At 35.1% G+C, this 24,063-nt stretch overlaps 1 protein-coding gene across 1 annotated transcript; it reads right to left on the bottom strand.

Annotated features, from left to right (window-relative positions):
• Nucleotides 1-734: 734 nt before the first annotated feature.
• LOC143237511 (uncharacterized) lies at nt 735-8,108 on the bottom strand. Its single transcript, XM_076476856.1, has one exon. The coding sequence runs from the start codon at nt 7,462-7,464 to the stop codon at nt 6,820-6,822; it is 645 nt and encodes a 214-aa protein (XP_076332971.1). The 5' UTR covers nt 7,465-8,108; the 3' UTR covers nt 735-6,819.
• Nucleotides 8,109-24,063: the final 15,955 nt, after the last annotated feature.

The following is a 24,063-nucleotide window of genomic DNA, read 5'->3' on the forward strand; positions in this document are numbered from 1 at the left end:
TATGCGCCTATTGGATGGAAATGTCGTGGAATCAACTTATATACACGTGACTCATGTCGTTTTATCAGACAGGTTCTTGTTATATTGCTGCTGTTGCCTGGAGTACATGTATGTCGTTTTCCACTTACCTTTATATGCTTGATTCTCATTTGTTACAAGACGCCTAGGTTATTATGACTGACTTGTTGCAGATCTCTTTCTGGATAGTCTTGGTGAACCAAGTTGATTCATATTCCTTTGTTTACCAATGCTATTAAATACAAAATATATACCAATCTTGAAAATTTTATGTCCCCGATTTGAAGACATCTTTATGATCAGAATGTATGAATATTTAACATCGGAAAAGACTTTTACACACCCAATGCTCTATATATTCATACTACCTACAACGCTAACGATGTAGTTCTAACACAAAACTTTCCATCAGACTTTATACATACTATAGTTCTCATGTTACTTCTTAAATTGCATATTTAAAATTGTTTCATTATAATGTACTGAATCTTTTATATAGCGGTTATCATATGTCCTTCAAAAAATTCCCGTACGTAAACGAAACATGGTTTAAGATGGATCCAATATAATTACAACTTTTAATTAATGCTTCAAAAAATATTGGTTCCTCCATTTCCTACGACCGGTAAAGGTATTGCTAATAACATAGCTTGCTTTAAATGTATAAGTAAATTACGTATTTGTGTCTATCACATAAAGAAAACAACTCATGTACATCGAATAATCAACGCTTTATTAGTTTTTGAAACATTTCATTCCAATACTTTTTCACTGATTCAGATGAAACGTTTTTACATTTCAGTGTATATAATTTATGGACAACGTTTTTCTTTAAATATTGAATACGTACACGTACCTATATTCAACAAATTAATGTAATTATAAACACCCTCTGATGGCAGATCACATAATATCTTTGAAACAACGTATAAATACAACAATATCGATCGAGACGTAGAAATCCTGTCACAAGTGAAGTTATTCACTCTGGCCTTTAACGAAACTAAATTACTACGACACCTACAGAATAGCACATCACCAACACAGAGATCAAGATTAGCTGCTTAGCAATCCGCGCATAAACAAATGGGAAGGCCAGTTTAATACCGACTGACCACTGATTGAAACAATAAAGAACAGATTTTTTAGTTTCACCATCTTACCGCAACAATATGTGCACAATAAGTTTTTTTAACTGAGAGTATTACCAATATATAACAATACATTCACATTTAAAACAATGATTTACAACGAACAGCTTGACCCTTTTTACAGCTTCGTTTATAACACAGTAACATTTGAACAAGTGCTAACATTGATGTCCTCAAATATAGGATCCTTTACCTGCCCTTTATAATAGAAAGAGAAAATAAACATATCCTATGTTTTAACCATTACGCTTAAGATTTCAAACATTTTTACTACCAAACAATATATATATATCGGTAAAATGTTTTACAAATTCAACGAAGTGGAGTAACGTTGTGAAACGTACCATATTTTTTACCCTGACACAATAAGAAGGTGTTTAGAATGTGTGTATTTCAATTTTTAAAGCCATTTTAAACCCTTTTTGTTTGGAAACCGTTCGTTATACAACCATCTCTTCGTGCTATAGTTACATTGTTACTTTAACAGAAGGACTTTTACTGGTTAGAGAAGTAAGAGACAGATAAGTGAAAATAAAGCCCTCTGATCGCATTAAGACATGTTCAAAAAGTAAACTTCCAATTTTTAAAAACTGGCAATCATCAATATATTTTCTCTTTTAAAAGTTTGATATCAAAGTGTTCTGTGAAGAAAGGGAAACGATGCGGGTAAAGAACCTAGCATTTTGTCACGGTTCATAATTAAAATAACATTTAGCCACTATCGAAAAATACAACTATAGATAAGCGAACAAACTTCATAGTCAAATAGCAAATATATATTACTTTTCCTTTAACTTGGTTAAAGTGAAAAATGAAAAGTTCAAAATATTATATTGGTCCCTTATTTAGTCACCTGGTGGTGTCTTTAGAAATTTTGTTAATAAAACAATTGGATGAAAATAACATGAGGGTTTTTTGTGTGAACAGTTATATTTGCCCAAAGTTGAAGCTCATATACAGTTGAAAAATAACGAACTACCATTTTAAAAGTATCCTGGAGTTTTACAATAGCAAAATATGTAATAAATATTTCAAACAAGTATTTATAATTCACAGTAGTAGCAAAACTTCGAAGTACAAATATAATTTTTATTAGATAGAAGCTCAGAGTCTTTTGGAGACCAAGATGTCGCCATCACTAAGAAAAAAATAGTGCTATTAAGCCTAAAAAGTTAAAAAATAGTGCAGTTAAGCCTACAATCTCTTAAACGATTAATAATAAAGATGATTCTCTGAAGATAAATTACAAAAAAGGGTAAAAATCACAAAGTTCCGATCTCACATTTTATATTTATCCAGTTAATGTGTGTATGTGTATGCGCTTGCGCATGGGTGTTAACATTCTTTTACACTTTTTTTTGGAAATTATTAAACAATCTTTTGTTGTTTGTTGTTGAAAATATTTTGATTTTTGCGACGTTGGGTTTATACTTTGAATGCCAAATTTCTCCTGTTATATATTGTACAATTGTTAAAGTAAAAATGTGGGTCTCTTGGAGAAACCTTTCGGAATTTATTCGGTAAAGGAAAAATAGCAAGTCACTCTGTCATCCCTGTAACGTGTAATTTACAAAAATAAGTAATATAATATTTACTTTTCCATACCGTATGAGGGACAAAACGTTTCCAAAACAATAACACTTACAAGCTTCCAGAAGTTAGAAAGAATACAAATAGGGTTAAAAGTAGTAAATTTAGTTATAATGAACCTATTCTGTTGAGCATCAAACTTCAGCCCTTGGCTTCTGAAGATGATGAGCTATTGGAGGGAAGGAAAACAAAAACGTCAGAGAAGAATGTGAATGATAAGAGGTTACAGTTATAGGTGATTCCTTGACAGGAATGTGGGTAGGATAATGTGTAGGGTAAATATGGAGAAAAGAATTTTCAAAGGAGATGACAAAAATTGTCCCAGTAATTACACACCTAAGATTCTTACATCAACTGTGAGAAAACTGTTTGAAAATATGATAAAATTATTTGAAAAGTAATTTAAAAAGGTTTATAATTTTATTGGATAGTCAACATAGTTTCGCTAAGGGAAAATTTTGCCTTAGAAATCTTTTGACGTTCTTTGAAAAGGTTACTGCTTTTGTAGGTGAGGGTAAAGGTATAGATTTGGTGTATCAGGAATTTCACAAACTATCCGACAAGGTGCCACATAAAAGGCTTGTAAAAATGTCTTTATAAGTATGTGGGATAAGTTAGCAAATTGGGTGAGTTGGGTGAATAAATAATAGATGGGTTTTAATGAAGTGTAAGATAGTGTATGTGAGTTATCATAATTTCAATTATAAATGTAATTTGGGTGAGAATAGCCTTAACAGTGACATGAAAGAAAGTTCTTGGTATTTTGGTATTATAGTTGATTAGTCTCTAAAGCCATCCAAGAAATATGCTGTTGCTAGCGGTAGGAAAAATAGGATTTTAGGTTGTGTCTATAGAAATATTGAATACAAGTCTAAAGAGGTTGTAATGCCATTGTGCAGGTCGCTGATTAGGCAATATTTGTAATATTGTGTTCATTCTTGCGTTCCCTTCCTCAAGGAGGATATTGAATTGTTGGAAAGGGTTCAGAGAAGGGTGACTAGAATTGTACCTGGGAATGGAGGGGTTGTCGTATGAGGAGAGGCTGAAATCTTTCAAATTGTTTTTTTATTGAAAAATGAAGAGTTAGGTGGAACTGATTGTACAGGTCACTTAGAAAAGATATTGAAGTGTTAGAAAGGGTTCAGAGGTGTGTTACTATAATGGTTCCTGGGATGGAGTGGTTGACACACTAGAAAAGGCTGAAATTTCTTATATTATTTTCTGTTGAAAAAGGAAGAGTTGGGTGGAACTGATTGAGGTGTTTAATATTGTAAAGGGAATGGATAATGTTGATGCATCATCTTTTTTCTATATACTTAATAGTGACAACAGTAGAGCTAGGGAACATGGTAGGAGTCATCTTCAGCTAAGACAGTTTTATTTTTCTAACAGGGTGGTTGGCTTTTGGAATGGGTTGCCTTCAGATATTGTAAAGGTAATAAATTTATATAATTTTAAGAAAAAGTTTAATAAGTATGTGAATGGTAAGGGCTGACTTTAAGTGTTTTTATAATAGTTTTAGTTTAGTCCAGAGGATGTAACAGCCGAGACAGACCAATAAATCACGTGTTATGTTAACTTATATATCAAAAAATAAGTTTTCGCATACTTATAACATTATGTAACACAAATTTTGTTCTTGGATAGTATGTGTTATTTCTTAATTGCTTATGTTGTAAAAGTTCACAAAATGGCCATTATTCCCTTCAAACTTTGCTTTTGTAACCTAGATAATGAAATTTAGAAATTAACATATTTTCTGTGTAAAAAACGGGCAAATTTGCACATTTTCATTTACATAATGTCTGAATAAAACATATGAATCAATATTTACATGTATTTATACTAAAGTTATACAAAAATGAAGAAAAATGTTTAGAAGTGAGTAGTGTTCGAGATTTGTGACTGTAATGTAAATCACTTTCACGTATCAGTCCCCAAATATAGTTTTCCATCATGTTTTCGTTATACGCTCCAAGGTCACAAAAGTAAAGTTTGAAGAAAAAAATAGGTTTTTTCCATTTACTTTAGGCATAAACAATTGGGAAATAACACTTTCTGCCCAGGAACAAGAAAAAGTAAAAATTTTGTTACATAGTGTAATTTCTCTTTGAGTGATGTTCACACTTAATAACATAATTACACAATACTAACAGTAAGTACTCCAGATTAGACACAAAATAAACTAGAGCTTCATGTAATAACTCATCTTTCTTAACTTATACAACTTGTGTTTAACATAATATTTTTTACAGTATCTTACACACAAAACAAAATAAAATTTTTACATATTAACATTTCTACTGTTGCTTACACACACGACAAATTAAATTTTATATACTAATATTTCTACTGTTGCTTACATACACAATAAAATAAACAGTTTATATAATAATGTTTCTACTGTTGCTTACATACAGGATAAAATAAAAAGTTCATATAATAATATTTCTATTGTTCCTTACATACACGATAAAATAAATAGTTTATATAATAATATTTCTATCGTTGCTTACACACACGATAAAATAGTTTATATATTAACATTTCTACCGTTGCTTACACACATGATAAAATAAATAGTTTATACAATAATATTTCTAATGTTGTTCACATACATGATAAAATAGAGAATTTATAAAATAATATTTCTACTGTTGCTTACATACTGGATAAACCGAAAGTTTTTCCACAGTAACTTTTTGAAATCTGTTCTTTTTGTACGATAGTTTACTTTTTCATTTTATAACATAAAAAAACACAAAAAAACAGTCCACGCCGGATTGATTAAGTCGGTCGACAGTGATTTAAAATTATATCATCTATATCTTGAGAACAAATAAATCTTTCCAACTGCACTTCCTTCACAGTTCGATAAGATTAATGGCAAGTAGTAATGTATTCCAACTTTAGTTGATTTATTGCTCAATATGAACAGAACGACTGTTGAAATGAGCCATTCCTCTGTTAGAACTGCACCATTTCATCCTGTACAATCTAGTATGAGATTTACTGTTCAACCATTAGTTTTAGGATATTATTATTGGCTGATGTTTCCTTATTATTGTTCAGTCTGTTTCGTTACACAGTTAGCTTTGTTTGTTTGTTTTGGAATTTCGCACAAAGCTACTCGAGGGCTATCTGTGCTAGCCGTCCCTAATTTAGCAGTGTAAGACTAGAGGGAAGGCAGCTAGTCATCACCACCCACCGCCAACTCTTGGGCTACTCTTTTACCAACGAAAAGTGGGATTGACCGTCACATTATAACGCCCCCACGGCTGGGAGGGCGAGCATGTTTGGCGCGACTCGGGCGCGAACCCGCGACCCTCAGATTACGAAGCACACGCCTTAACGCGCTAGGCCATGCCAGGCCCTACACAGTTAGCAACGGAGTAACTTGAAAAAACGAAAACAAAACCTACTTTTGAAACTGGCGAAGATTTATTTAAATGTTTAAAAGTTATATTTTTTTAGTAAAAAAAGGTTAAATTATGAAATTTCTAGAACAAAGACGTTCGTGAGTTTAGTGAAATTTTGAAGACTCCAAATGCTGAGGTTTATTGTTTAAACCTAGTTTGGTATCCCCACTTAACGGTGTTTAACATGTACTTTATAATAATGATGAGTCATTTATACAAGAATCAATGTTTGTATTAAGCAGAAAGTAAATACACTTACAAACGTACGTGTTTTTTTACTGTGTCGATGGCAAAAAAGACTCAGAACTTGGATGTATAGATAACTTTCCTCGTGATAAAGCTTTAACGAATTATCGAACTTCTTGACGGCATAAATCCATTTTAATAAAAATAATAAGCTGTGAAGGCCATAAGTTTGATTCATCCTTTTCTCCAGTTTGCAACAAAACACATAAAACAGATTAGGTAATCACAAAAAGTAAAAAAGAAACATATCTTCTCCCTTAAGATCAACGAAATCAACAGCCATAGTTTAGTGGGGCTGTTGCTTCACATAATGCTGTGTTATGAAGGCACCCGATTCACCCCCACCGTTTAGCCCCAGAGGTTCAACTCTTTTACAGGAAGTTATAACAAGAAGACTAAACTCTTGGCGTTAATGTCCTTACCTCTTGGTTCGAGGGCAAGTGTTGCTGCAGACAAGTGGGTTTAAGTATGATGACGGGAGATATCTCTGGCTTGGTTAAAACGGCAACACTCGGACTAGCAGCCTGTGGGGTCGTCTGCTCTAGTACATCTGCAAGATCTTTCCGCGCCGGCTTACTCCGGAACAAGCTGTCTACTCCAGTCAGCCGTTCAGCCGTTACAGGGACTACCTTTGCTCCTGTGGATTCTTTCATCCCGAAGGCAAAAACATAAGCAGCTACGAGAGTGATACCCCCTATCCCCATGATGACGGGACCCACGTAGGTTAAGTACTCAAGTCCAGTTCGTTGACTGGTGTCTACGCGAAAGAACCGCGTACCATTAGCGGCAACGTCGACGTACGTGGACAAGGGTTCGGCGTAGAAACCGACTACCATCATGGATAATCCCACTGAAAATACAAACGATCCTATGCTGAAAGCTTTGAACGTTTTTATGATGCAGTCTACGGTAATTCTCTCCCGAAGTTCGACAATACAGTTCCTTTTCTTCTTGGTTTGGGAATTATTTTGTGCTTGATACGATCCACGGTAATGTTTCTGTCGACGCAACTGTCTGCCTATAACCGCTGCGTTGTTCATTGTTTATCTGGATTATCACATTGCGAGAATACTTCAACTGTGTTATAACGATGCAGAAAAACCAAAACTGAAACATAAAATAACTTATCTAGACTTCTTGCTGTAAATGAGACCTATGGAGACACTACGACGTTATCTCCAACAGTGGGACAAGCTGTGAGTTTAATTGTTTTTTAAGATTTGTATCTCTCACACTTCGTTTCTATGACTTCTGTTGCTAGACTGTCAAATATTTCGTTCGCTTCTGTTTTAAAGCATGAAAAATAAATCGCATTATTCATAACTACCATAGCAAACATGATAATCTTGGCTTCTACAGCGGATGATATGACTAGCTCGAGTCATGTGCGGTGGAAGGAGACCCAACTGGTCAGCTCTTTTGATACCGTTTTCGTTACTTGGCAAGAAAGATGACTTTTAAGCATCGGTTTCTGTCACCTGAAGTTATAATAAAAGCAAGCTTTAATTGACTGTATTTTCCAAGTTCACTGAACAGAAACACAATATTGTTGTCATTAGTTTGACACAAGGAACGTTTCTTTATTTCGCTGTTAGTGAACTAAAAATCATCCTCTAACGACTCGTAAAACACCTTTTTCGACAGCTGACTGTTGACGTTATCAGAGGTTGAAATAATCAGACGAGAGACTGGAAAGACGACGCATGTGCGCAGGTTAACACGGTTGTCTAGCTAGTGACGTCAAGAAAAGGTGGAATGCGTTCCTTAATATGAATGGAAAAATAAAAGCCGTGAATCCCGGGTGTTCGATAATCCGTTGACGATTTCAACCAACGTTTTCAGGACGAAGCAATGTTTGATTAATGAAAATGCGGTAAAAACAACAGAGGTGTTCAGTAAAATATGATAAGAAATGGAAGTAAAAAGTTATGAAATGACTGATATTATAAGTAAATAACCCTTTTCTTGAATTAAATTATGAGGTTTAATTATCAACATTTACTTAAAAGGTGGTCATACTGTCTAAATTAAAGCAACACTGAGAAGAAACAGGAACTAATTAAAACAATAACAGTATAAACTTCATTCTCGTACATATATACAAAGAACATGTAAATAACATGGAATAGTATACGTATATACACAGCAATAGGTGAATAACAAGGAATAGTATATGTATATACACAGCAACAGTTGAATAACATGGAATAGTATACGTATATACACAGCAACAGTTGAATAACAAGGAATAGTATATATATACACAAGAACATGTAAATAACATGGAATAGTATATGTATATACACAGCAACAGTTGAATAACATGGAATAGTATATATATACACACTAACATATAAATAACATGGAATAGTATATATATACACAGCAACAGTTGAATAACATGAAATAGTATATGTATACACAAGAACATGTAAATAACATGGAATAGTATATATATACACACGAACATATAAATAACATGGAATAGTATATATATACACAAGAACATGTGAATAACATGGAACAGTATATAAATATGTATATATACATATAAAGACGCGCGAATAGGTGAATAACATAGAAGAGTACATATATATATATATACACATACATGAACATGTGAATAACCTGGAATATTATATATGTATATATATATATATATATACACAAATATGTGAATAATATAGAAGAGTATATATATACACGAACATCTAAATAATACGTATATACATATGAACATGTGAATAACGAGGTTTAGTACACAAAAAGGAATACGTAAATATCATGAAATAGTGTATACATATACTTATGTCCACGAAGTATATATATATATTGACAAGAACATGTGTATAACATGAAATAGTGTATATATATATATACACACACACGAATATGTTAATACATGGAATAATATATATATATTCACATATACAACTGAACATGTAAATAAAATGGAATAGTATATCTATACACATATGCACACGAACATGTGAATAACATGGAATAGTATATATATTTATACAGGAATATGTGAATAACAAGAACTAGTATACATATATATACGCACGAGTAGGTGAATAACACGTTACAGTATTTATATATATAAACGAACACATGAAAAACATGGAATATATATATATATATACATATATAACCGGACATACAAATAAAATGGAATAGTATATCTTTACACATAAACAAACGGACACGCGAATAGCATGGCAAAGAAGATATACATGTATACACAAACATTTGAATAACATAGAACACTACGTATCTACGTACATTTACATGTGACTTGCATGGAATACTATACATACATATATACACACGGATATATGAATAACATGGAACAGTATACATACATATATATAAACACAAGAACATCTGAATACCATGTAATAATAAATATATATATACACATAAAGTAACATGTGAATAACTTGAAATAGTATATATATATATACATATGTTTATATATATATTGAATATATATATAAAACAACAAGGAATTGTATATATGTATGACACAAACATTAGAAGAACAAGTAGTATATCCATATATATATATATACATACAAAGGCTAATATGTGAACAACACGGAATTGTATATATATGTATATGTATGTGCACACAAACAGAGGTATAGCATGGAATAGTACATATATATATATACAAAGAAACATGTGAACAAAATGAAATAGAATATATATAACACGAAGTAGTACATATGCACACGAACAGGTGAATAACATATATAGCTATAATGCGAATATCTGAATAACATGGAATAGTATATATATAGATATACACATGAACATGTTAATAACATGAAACAGTATATATATAAAGAGAGGAACATTGAATAACATGGAATTGTATACATGTATGCACACAAAAATTAGAATAACAGGTAGTATATCCATACATATATATACGAACACTAATATATGAACAACATGGACTAGTATATTTATGTATATGTATGTGCATACACACGAACATGAGGATAACATGGAATAGTATCTATCTATCTATATATACAAAGGAACATGTGAATAAAATGGTATAGTATATAGATATAAACACATGAAGATGTGGATAGCATGGAATAGTACATATTTATGTTCACGGAAATGTGACAACCATGGAATAGTATATATATATATATATATATATACCCGAACATATGAATAACCTGGAAGAGTATTATATATCTATGCACATACACGAACAGGTGAATAATATGGAATAGTACATATATATATATACACATACATAGATGTGAATAACATGGGGTAGTATTTATGTATATATATATACACACAACGAATATGTGAATAACATGGAATTGTATATATATATATATATATATTTACACACGAAGATGTGAATAATATGGAATTGTATATATATATATATATATTTACACACGAAGATGTGAATAATATGGAATTGTGCACATATATATACACACACGAAGATTTGAATAACATAGAAATTATATATATATATATATTTATTAATATACGAAGATGTGAATAATATAAAATTGTGTCTATATATACACACACACAAGAAGATGTGAATAACATAGAAGAGTATTTATATACATATACACGAACATCTGAAGAGCATAGAATAGTATATATTTATGTACACGAAAATGTAAATAACTAACATGGAATAGTGTATAATAATATATACACTTGTACTTCCGAATAACGTGAAATAGTATATATACACAAAGATGATAATAATATGTAATAGTTGGATACTAAATACTGTGTTATCACCCCATAAAACCCCTTGTTCTGTCTTAGGTTGGACACTGAATACTATGTTATCATCCCACTAAACTCCTTGTTCTATCCAAGGTTGCACACTAAATACTGTGTTATCACCCCACTAAACTCCTTGTTCTATCCTAGGTTGGACACTAAATACTTTGTTATCACCCCACTAAACCCCTTATTCTATACTAGGTTGGACACTGAATACTCTGTCATCATCCCACTAAACCCCTTGTTCTATCCATGGTTGGACACTAAATACTATGTTATCATTCCATTAAATCCTTGTTTTATCCTAGGTTGGATACTAAATACTATGTTATAACCCCACTAAATCCCTTGTTCTATCCTAGGTTGGACACAGAATACTATGGTATCATCCCACAAACCACTAGGTTGGACAATGAATACTATGTTATCACCCCACTAAACACCTAGATTGGACACTGAATACTGTGTTATCATCCCACTAAACCTTTTGTTCTGTCCTAGGTTGGACACTAAATACTCTGTTATCATCCCACTGAACACCTTGTTCTATCCTAGGTTGGACACTGAAAACAATGTTATTATCCCACTAAACCTTTTGTTATATTCCAGGTTGGACACTAAATACTATGTTATTACCCCACTAAACCCCAGGTTGAACACTGGATACTATGTTATCATACCACTAAACCCCTTGTTCTATCCTAGGTTGCACAGTAAATACCATGTTATCACCCCACTAAACCTATAGGTTGGACACTGAATCTATGTTATTATCCCACTAAACCCTTGTTCTATCCTAGGTTGGACACTAAATACCATGTTATAATCCCACTAAACACCTTGTTCTACCCTAAGTTGGACACTGAATATTATGTTATCATCCAACTAAACTCCTTGTTCTATCCTAGGTTGCACACTAAATAGTGTGTTATCAAATAGTGTGTTATCACCCCACTAAACACCTTGTTCTACCCTAAGTTGGACACTGAATATTATGTTATCATCCAACTAAACTCCTTGTTCTATCCTAGGTTGCACACTAAATATTATGTTATCACCCCACTAAACCCCTTGTTCTGTCCTAGGTTGGACACTAAATACTCTGTTATCATGCCACTAAACCTCTTGTTCTATCATAGGTTGGACAATAAATACTATGTTATCACACCACTAAACCCCTAGTTTGACACTGAATACTATGTTATCATCCCACTAAACCCCTGGTTCTATCCTAGGTTGGTCACTAAATACTATGTTAACATCCCACTAAACCCTATGTTCTATCATAGGTTGGACACTAAATACTATGTTATCATTTCACTAAACCCCTTGTTTTAACCTAGGTTAAAAACTAAATACTATATTATCATTCCACTAAACCCCTTGTTTTATCCTAGGTTAAACACTAAATACTATGTTATCATCCCACTAAACCCTTGTTCTATCCTAGGTTGGACACTAAATTCTCTGTTATCATCCCACTAAACACCTTGTTCTATCCTAGGTTGGACACTGAAAACAATGTTATTATCCCACTAAACCCCTTGTTATATTCTAGGTTGGATACTAAATACTATGTTATCACCCCACTAAACCCCCAGGTTGAACACTGAATACTATGTTATCATCCCACTAAACCCTTGTTCTTTCCCAGGTTGCACAATAAATACCATGTTATCACCCCACTAAACCCATAGGTTGGACACTGAATCTATGTTATCATCCCACTAAACCCTTGTTCTCTCCTAGGTTGGACACTAAATACTATGTTATCATCCCACTAAACACCTTGTTTTACCCTAAGTTGGACACTGAAAACAATGTTATCATCCCACTAAACCCCTTGTTCTATCCTAGGTTGGACACTAAATACTATGTTATCACCACACAAAACCCCCAGGTTGGACACTAAATACTATGTTATCACCCCATTAAACACCTTGATCTATCCTAGTTTGGACACTGAAAACTCTGTCATCATCCCACTAAACCCCTCGTTCTATCCTAGGTTGGATACTAAATACTATGTTATAACCCCACTAAATCCCTTGTTCTATCCTAGGTAGGACACAGAATACTATGGTATCATCCCACAAACCACTAGGTTGGACAATGAATACTATGTTATCACCCCACTAAACACCTAGGTTGGACACTGAATACTGTGTTATCATCCCACCAAACCTTTTGTTCTGTCCTAGGTTGGACACTAAATACTATGTTATCATCCCACTAAACACCTTGTTCTATCCTAGGTTGGACACTGAAAACTATGTTATCATCCCACTAAACCTTTGTTATATCCTAGGTTGGACACTAAATACTATGTTATCACCCCACTAAACCCCCAGGTTGAACACTGAATACTATGTTATCATCCCACTAAACCCCTTGTTCTATCCTAGGTTGGACACTAAATACCATGTTATCATCCCACTAAACCCATAGGTTGGACACTGAATCTATGTTATCATCCCACTAAACCCTTGTTCTATCCTAGGTTGGACACTAAATACTATGTTATAATCCCACTAAACACCTTGTTCTACCCTAAGTTGGACACTGAATACTATGTTATCATCCAACTAAACTCCTTGTTCTATCCTAGGTTGCACACTAAATAGTGTGTTATCACCCCACTAAACCCCTTGTTCTGTCCTAGGTTGGACACTAAATACTATGTTATCATGCCACTAAACCTCTTGTTCTATCCTAGGTTGGACACTAAATACTGTGTTATCACTAAACCCCTAGTTTGACACTGAATACTATGTTATCATCCCACTAAACCCCTTGTTCTATCCTAGGTTGGTCACTAAATACTATGTTAACATCCCACCAAACCCCTTGTTCTATCCTAGGTTGCACAGTAAATACCATGTTATCACCCCACTAAACCTATAGGTTGGACACTGAATCTATGTTATTATCCCACTAAACCCTTGTTCTATCCTAGGTTGGACACTAAATACTATGTTATCATTTCACTAAACCCCTTGTTTTAACCTAGGTTAAAAACTAAATACTATATTATCATTCCACTAAACCCTTGTTTATCCTAGGTTGGACACTAAATACTATGTTATCATCCCACTAAACCCTTGTTCTATCCTAGGTTGGACACTAAAACTATGTTATCATCCCACTAAACCCCTTGTTCTATCCTAGGTTGGACACTAAATACTATGTTATCATCCCACTAAACCCCTTGAATACTATGTTATCACCCCACTAAACCCCTTGTTCTGTCCTAGGTTGGACACTAAATACTCTGTTATCATCCCAATAAACCCATAGGTTGGACACTGAATCTATGTTATCATGCCACTAAACCCTTGTTCTATCCTAGGTTGGACACTAAATACTATGTTATCATCCCACTAAACACCTTGTTCTATCCTAGGTTGGACACTGAAAACTATGTTATCATCCCACTAAACCCCTTGTTCTATCCTAGGTTGGACACTAAATACTATGTTATCACCACACTAAAACCCCCAGGTTGGACACTGAATACTATGTTATCATCCCACTAAACCCCTTGTTCTATCCTAGGTTGGACACTGAATACTATGTTATCATCCCACTAAACCCCTTGTTCTATCCTAGGTTGGACACTAAATACTATGTTATCATCCCACTAAACCCCTTGTTCTATCCTAGGTTGGACATTAAATACTATGTTATCATCCCACTAAACCACTTGGTTGGACACTAAATACTATGTTATCACCCCACTAAACCCCTAGGTTGGACACTGAATACTATGTTATCATCCCACTAAACCCCTTGTTCTATCCTAGGTTGGACACTAAATACTATGTTATCATCCCACTAAACCCCTTGTTCTATCCTAGGTTGGACACTGAATACTATGTTATCATCCCACTAAACCTTTTGTTCTATCCTAGGTTGGACACCAAATACTATGTTATCAACCCACAAAACCCCTTGTTCTATCCTAGGTTGGACACTAAATACTATGTTATCATCCCACTAAACCCCTTGTTCTATCCTAGGTTGGACACTAAATACTATGTTATCATCCCACTAAACCCCTTGTTCTATCCTAGGTTGGACACTAAATACTATGTTATCATCCCACTAAACCCTTTGTTCTATCCTAGGTTGGACACTAAATACTATGTTATCACACCACTAAACCCCTTTTCTTACCAGCCTAGGTTGGACACTAAATACTATGTTATCATCCCACTAAACCCCTTGTTCTATCCTAGGTTGGACACTAAATACTATGTTATCATCCCACTAAACCCCTTGTTCTATCCTAGGTTGGACACTAAATACTATGTTATCACCCCACTAAACCTATCCTAGGTTGGACACTAAATACTATGTTATCATCCCACTAAACCCTTGTTCTATCCTAGGTTGGACACTAAATACCATGTTATCATTTCACTAAACCCCTTGTTTTATCCTAGGTTAGACACTAAATACTATGTTATCATTCCACTAAACCCCTTGTTCTATCCTAGGTTAAACACTAAATACTATGTTATCATCCCACTAAACCCTTGTTCTATCCTAGGTTGGACACTAAATACTCTGTTATCATCCCACTAAACACCTTGTTCTATCCTAGGTTGGACACTGAATACTATGTTATCATCCCACTAAACCCCTTGTTATATTCTAGGTTGGATACTAAATACTATGTTATCACCCCACTAAACCCCCAGGTTGAACACTGAATACTATGTTATCATCCCACTAAACCCCTTGTTCTTTCCCAGGTTGCACAATAAATACCATGTTATCACCCCACTAAACCCATAGGTTGGACACTGAATACTATGTTATCATCCCACTAAACCCTTGTTCTATCCTAGGTTGGACACTAAATACTATGTTATCATCCCACTAAACACCTTGTTTTACCCTAGGTTGGACACTGAAAACAATGTTATCATCCCACTAAACCCCTTGTTCTATCCTAGGTTGGACACTAAATACTATGTTATCACCACACAAAACCCCCAGGTTGGACACTGAATACTATGTTATCATCCCACTAAACCCCTTGTTCTATCCTAGGTTGGACACTAAATACTATGTTATCATCCCACTAAACCCCTTGTTCTATCCTAGGTTGGACACTAAATACTATGTTATGATCCCACTAAATCCTTGTTCTATCCTAGGTTGGACACTAAATACTATGTTATCACCCCACTAAACCCTTTATTCTATCCTAGGTTTGACACTAAATACTATGTTATCATATCACTAAACCCCTTGTTCTATCCTAGGTTGGACACTAAATACTGTGTTATCACAACACTAAACCCCTTTTCTTACCTTAGGTTGGACACTAAATACTATGTTATCATTCCATTAAACCCCTTGTTCTATCCTAGGTTGGACACTGAATACTATGTTATCATCCCACTAAACCCCTTGTTCTATCCTAGGTTGGACACTAAATACTGTGTTATCACCCCACTAAACCCTTGTTCTATCTTAGGTTGGACACTAAATACTATGTTATCACTACACTAAACCCCTTGTTCTATCATAGGGTGGACACTGAATACTGTGTTATCATCCCACTAAACCTTTTGTTCTATCCTAGGTTGGACACTAAATACTATGTTATCATTCCACTAAACCCTTGTTCTATCCTAGGATGGACACTAAATACTATGTTATCATCCCACTAAACACCTTGTTCTATCCTAGGTTGGACACTAAATACTATGTTATCATCCCACTAAACCCCTTGTTCTATCCTAGGTTGGACACTAAATACTATGTTATCATCCCACTAAACCCCTTGTTCTATCCTAGGTTGGACACTAAATAGGTTAAACACTGAATACTATGTTATCATCCCACTAAACCCCTTGTTCTATCCTAGGTTGGACACTAAATACTATGTTATCATCCCACTAAACCCCTTGTTCTATCCTAGGTTGGACACTAAATACTATGTTATCATCCCACTAAACCCCTAGGTTGGACACTGAATACTATGTTATCATCCCACTAAACCCCTTGTTCTATCCTAGGTTGGACACTAAATACTATGTTATCATCCCACTAAACCCTTGTTCTATCCTAGGTTGGACACTAAATACTATGTTATCATTTCACTAAACCCCTTGTTTTATCCTAGGTTGGACACTAAATACTATGTTATCATTCCACTAAACCCCTTGTTTTATCCTAGGTTGGACACTAAATACTATGACACTAAATACTATGTTATCATCCCACTAAACCCTTGTTCTATCCTAGGTTGGACACTAAATACTATGTTATCATCCCACTAAACCCTTGTTCTATCCTTGGTTGGACACTAAATACTATGTTATCATCCCACTAAACCCCTTGTTCTATCCTAGGTTGGACACTAAATACTATGTTATCACCCCACTAAACCCCTAGGTTGAACACTGAATACTATGTTATCATCCCACTAAACCCTTGTTCTATCCTAGGTTGGACACTAAATACTATGTTATCATCCCACTAAACCCATCCTAGGTTGGACACTGAATACTATGTTATCATCCCACTAAACCCTTGTTCTATCCTAGGTTGGACACTAAATACTATGTTATCATCCCACTAAACCCCTTGTTTTATCCTAGGTTGGACACTAAATACTATGTTATCATCCCACTAAACCCTTTGTTCTATCCTAGGTTGGACACTAAATACTATGTTATCATCCCACTAAACCCATTGTTTTATCCTAGGTTGGACACTAAATACTATGTTATCATCCCACTAAACCCCTTGTTCTATCCTAGGTTGGACACTAAATACTATGTTATCATACCACTAAACCCCTTGTTCTATCCTAGGTTGGACACTAAATACTATGTTATCATCCCACTAAACCCTTGTTCTATCCTAGGTTGGACACTAAATACTATGTTATCATCCCACTAAACCCTATGTTCTATCCTAGGTTGGACACTAAATACTATGTTATCATCCCACTAAACCCCTTGTTCTATCCTAGGTTGGACACTGAATACAATGTTATCATCCCACTAAACCCCTTGTTCTATCCTAGGTTGGACACTAAATACTATGTTATCACCACACAAAACCCCCAGGTTGGACACTGAATACTATGTTATCATCCCACTAAACCCCTTGTTCTATCCTAGGTTGGACACTAAATACTATGTTATCATCCCACTAAACCCTTGTTCTATCCTAGGTTGGACACTAAATACTATGTTATCATCCCACTAAACCCTTTGTTCTATCCTAGGTTGGACACTAAATACTATGTTATCATCCCACTAAACCCCTTGTTCTATCCTAGGTTGGACACTAAATACTATGTTATCATCCCACTAAACCCCTTGTTCTATCCTAGGTTGGACACTAAATACTATGTTATCATTCCACTAAACCCCTTGTTCTATCCTAGGTTGGACACTAAATACTATGTTATCATCCACTAAACCCTTGTTCTATCCTAGGTTGACACTAAATACTATGTTATCATCCCACTAAACCCCTTGTTCTATCCTAGGTTGGACACTAAATACTATGTTATCATCCCACTAAACCCTTGTTCTATCCTAGGTTGGACACTAAATACTGTGTTATCATTCCACTAAACCCTTGTTCTATCCTAGGATGGACACTAAATACTATGGTATCATCCCACTAAACCACTTTTTCTAACCTAGTTTGGACACTGAATACTATGTTATCATCCCACTAAACCCCTTAGGTTCTATACCTAGGTTGGACACTAGGTTGGAATACTATGTTATCATCCCACTAAACCCTTTTGTTCTATCCTAGGTTGGACACTAAATACTATGTTATCATACTAAACCCTTTGTTCTATCCTAGGTTGGACACTAAATACTATGTTATCATTCCACTAAACCCCTTGTTCTATCCTAGGTTTGACACTAAATACTGTGTTATCATTCCACTAAACCCCTTGTTGTATCCTATGTTGGACACTAAATACTATGTTATCATCCCACTAAACCCTTTTTTCTATCCTAGGTTGGACACTAAATACTATGTTATCATCCCACTAAACCCCTTGTTCTATCCTAGGTTGGACACTAAATACTATGTTATCATCCCACTAAACCCCTTGTTCTATCCTAGGTTGGACACTAAATACTATGTTATCATCCCACTAAACCCCTTGTTCTATCCTAGGTTGGACACTAAATACTATGTTATCATCCCACTAAACCTCTTGTTCTATCCTAGGTTGGACACTAAATACTATGTTATCATCCCACTAAACCCTTGTTCTATCCTAGGTTGGACACTAAATACTATGTTATCATCCCACTAAACCCTTGTTCTATCCTAGGTTGGACACTAAATACTATGTTATCATCCCACTAAACCCTTGTTCTATCCTAGGTTGGACACTAAATACTATGTTATCATCCCACTAAACCCTTGTTCTATCCTAGGTTGGACACTAAATACTATGTTATCATCCCACTAAACCCCTTGTTCTATCCTAGGTTGGACACTAAATACTATGTTATCATCCCACTAAACCCCTTGTTCTATCCTAGGTTGGACACTAAATACTATGTTATCATCCCACTAAACCCTTGTTCTATCCTAGGTTGGACACTAAATACTATGTTATCATCCCACTAAACCCCTTGTTCTATCCTAGGTTGGACACTAAATACTATGTTATCATCCCACTAAACCCCTTGTTCTATCCTAGGTTGGACACTAAATACTATGTTATCATCCCACTAAACCCCTATCCTAGGTTGGACACTAAATACTATGTTATCATCCCACTAAACCCCTTGTTCTATCCTAGGTTGGACACTAAATACTATGTTATCATACTAAACCCATAGGTTGGACACTAAATACTATGTTATCATCCCACTAAACCCTTGTTCTATCCTAGGTTGGACACTAAATACTATGTTATCATCCCACTAAACCCTTGTTCTATCCTAGGTTGGACACTAAATACTATGTTATCATCCCACTAAACCCCTTGTTCTATCCTAGGTTGGACACTAAATACTATGTTATCATCCCACTAAACCCTTGTTCTATCCTAGGTTGGACACTAAATACTATGTTATCATCCCACTAAACCCTTGTTCTATCCTAGGTTGGACACTAAATCTAGGTTGGATCATCACTAAACCCTTGTTCTACCTAGGTTGGACACTAAATACTATGTTATCATCCCACTAAACCCCTTGTTCTATCCTAGGTTGGACACTAAATACTATGTTATCATCCCACTAAACCCCTTGTTCTATCCTAGGTTGGACACTAAATACTATGTTATCATTCCACTAAACCCTTGTTCTATCCTAGGTTGGACACTAAATACTATGTTATCATCCCACTAAACCCTTTATTCTATCCTAGGTTGGACACTAAATACTATGTTATCATCCCACTAAACCCCTTGTTCTATCCTAGGTTGGACACTAAATACTATGTTATCATCCCACTAAACCCTTGTTCTATCCTAGGTTGGACACTAAATACTATGTTATCATCCCACTAAACCCTTGTTCTATCCTAGGTTGGACACTAAATACTATGTTATCATCCCACTAAACCCTTGTTCTATCCTAGGTTGGACACTAAATACTATGTTATCATCCCACTAAACCCCTTGTTCTATCCTAGGTTGGACACTAAATACTATGTTATCATCCCACTAAACCCTTGTTCTATCCTAGGTTGGACACTAAATACTATGTTATCATCCCACTAAACCCTTTGTTCTATCCTAGGTTGGACACTAAATACTATGTTATCATCCCACTAAACCCCTTGTTCTATCCTAGGTTGGACACTAAATACTATGTTATCATCCCACTAAACCCCTTGTTCTATCCTAGGTTGGACACTAAATACTATGTTATCATTAAACCCCTTGTTTGGACTAAACTACCTAAACTATGTTTTATCCTAGGTTGGACACTAAATACTATGTTATCATCCCACTAAACCCTTGTTCTATCCTAGGTTGGACACTAAATACTATGTTATCATCCCACTAAACCCTTGTTCTATCCTAGGTTGGACACTAAATACTATGTTATCATCCCACTAAACCCTTTGTTCTATCCTAGGTTGGACACTAAATACTATGTTATCATCCCACTAAACCCTTGTTCTATCCTAGGTTGGACACTAAATACTATGTTATCATCCCACTAAACCCCTTTTCTATCCTAGGTTGGACTATACTATGTTGGACACTAAATACTATGTTACACTAAATCATGTTATCATTCCACTAAACCCCTTGTTCTATTCTAGGTTGGACACTAAATACTGTGTTATCATCCCACTAAACCCTTTGTTCTATCCTAGGTTGGACACTAAATACTATGTTATCATCCCACTAAACCCCTTGTTCTATCCTAGGTTGGACACTAAATACTATGTTATCATTCCACTAAACCCTTGTTCTATCCTAGGTTGGACACTAAATACTATGTTATCATCCCACTAAACCCCTTGTTCTATCCTAGGTTGGACACTAAATACTATGTTATCATACTAAACCCCTTGTTGGACACTAAATACTATGTTATCATCCCACTAAACCCCTTGTTCTATCCTAGGTTGGACACTAAATACTATGTTATCACCCCACTAAACCCCTAGGTCGGACACTCAATACTATATTATCATCCCACTAAACCCCTTGTTCTATCCTAGGTTGGACACTAAATACTATGTTATCATCCCACTAAACCCTTTGTTCTATCCTAGGTTGGACACTAAATACTATGTTATCATTCCACTAAACCCCTTGTTTTATCCTAGGTTGGACACTAAATACTATGTTATCATTTCACTAAACCCTTGTTCTATCCTAGGTTGGACACTAAATACTATGTTATCATCCCACTAAACCTCTTGTTCTATCCTAGGTTGGACACTGAATACTATGTTATCATCCCACTAAACCCCTTGTTCTATCCTAGGTTGGACACTAAATACTATGTTATCATCCCACTAAACCCCTTGTTCTATCCTAGGTTGGACACTAAATACTATGTTATCATCCCACTAAACCCTTTGTTCTATCCTAGGTTGGACACTAAATACTATGTTATCATCCCACTAAACCCCTTGTTCTATCCTAGGTTGGACACTAAATACTATGTTATCATCCCACTAAACCCCTTGTTCTATCCTAGGTTGGACACTAAATACTATGTTATCATTCCACTAAACCCCTTGTTCTATCCTAGGTTGGACACTAAATACTATGTTATCATCCACTAAACCCTTGTTCTATCCTAGGTTGGACACTAAATACTATGTTATCATCCCACTAAACCCCTTGTTCTATCCTAGGTTGGACACTAAATACTATGTTATCATCCCACTAAACCCCTTGTTCTATCGTAGGTTGGACACTAAATACTATGTTATCATTCCACTAAACCCTTGTTCTATCCTAGGATGGACACTAAATACTATGGTATCATCCCACTAAACCCTTGTTCTATCCTAGGTTGGACACTAAATACTATGTTATCATCCCACTAAACCCCTTGTTCTATCCTAGGTTGGACACTAAATACTATGTTATCATCCCACTAAACCCCTTGTTCTATCCTAGGTTGGACACTAAATACTATGTTATCATCCCACTAAACCCCTATCCTAGGTTGGACACTAAATACTATGTTATCATCCCACTAAACCCCATGTTCTATCCTAGGGTGGAAACTCAATACTATGTTATCATCCCATTAAACCCCATGTTCTATCCTAGGGTGGAAACTCAATACTGTGTTATGATCCCACTAAACCTCTTGTTCTATCCTAGGTTGGACAATAAATACTATGTTATCATCCCACTAAACCCTTTGTTCTATCCTAGGTTGGACACTAAATACTATGTTATCATCCCACTAAACCCCTTGTTCTATCCTAGGTTGGACACTAAATACTATGTTATCATTCCACTAAACCCTTGTTCTATCCTAGGATGGACACTAAATACTATGTTATCATCCCACTAAACCCCTTGTTCTATCCTAGGTTGGACACTAAATACTATGTTATCATCCCACTAAACCCCTTGTTCTATCCTAGGTTGGTCACTAAATACTATGTTAACATCTCACTAAACCCTTTGTTCTATCCTAGGTTGGACACTAAATACTATGTTATCATCCCACTAAACCCCTTGTTCTATCCTAGGTTGGACACTAAATACTATGTTATCATCCCACTAAACCCTTTGTTCTATCCTAGGTTGGACACTAAATACTATGTTATCATTCCACTAAACCCCTTGTTCTATCCTAGGTTGGACACTAAATACTATGTTATCATTCCACTAAACCCCTTGTTTTATCCTAGGTTGGACACTAAATACTATGTTATCATCCCACTAAACCCTTGTTCTATCCTAGGTTGGACACTAAATACTATGTTATCATCCCACTAAACCCCTTGTTCTATCCTAGGTTGGACACTAAATACTATGTTATCATCCCACTAAACCCCTTGTTCTATCCTAGGTTGGACACTAAATACTATGTTATCACACCACTAAACCCCTATCCTAGGTTGGACACTGAATACTATGTTATCATCCCACTAAACCCCTTGTTCTATCCTAGGTTGGACACTAAATACTATGTTATCATCCCACTAAACCCCTTGTTCTATCCTAGGTTGGACACTAAATACTATGTTATCATCCCACTAAACCCCTTGTTCTATCCTAGGTTGGACACTAAATACTATGTTATCATCCCACTAAACCCTTGTTCTATCCTAGGTTGGACACTGAATACTATGTTATCATCCCACTAAACCCCTTGTTCTATCCTAGGTTGGACACTAAATACTATGTT

Source organism: Tachypleus tridentatus, chromosome 13, assembly GCF_004210375.1.
Source record: "Tachypleus tridentatus isolate NWPU-2018 chromosome 13, ASM421037v1, whole genome shotgun sequence".
In the NCBI taxonomy this organism is placed as follows: domain Eukaryota; kingdom Metazoa; phylum Arthropoda; class Merostomata; order Xiphosura; family Limulidae; genus Tachypleus; species Tachypleus tridentatus.

Bases quoted from the DNA above. Each gene is read 5' to 3' on its own strand.
- LOC143237511 (XM_076476856.1), bottom strand. From the start codon at position 7,464: ATGAACAACGCAGCGGTTATAGGCAGACAGTTGCGTCGACAGAAACAT.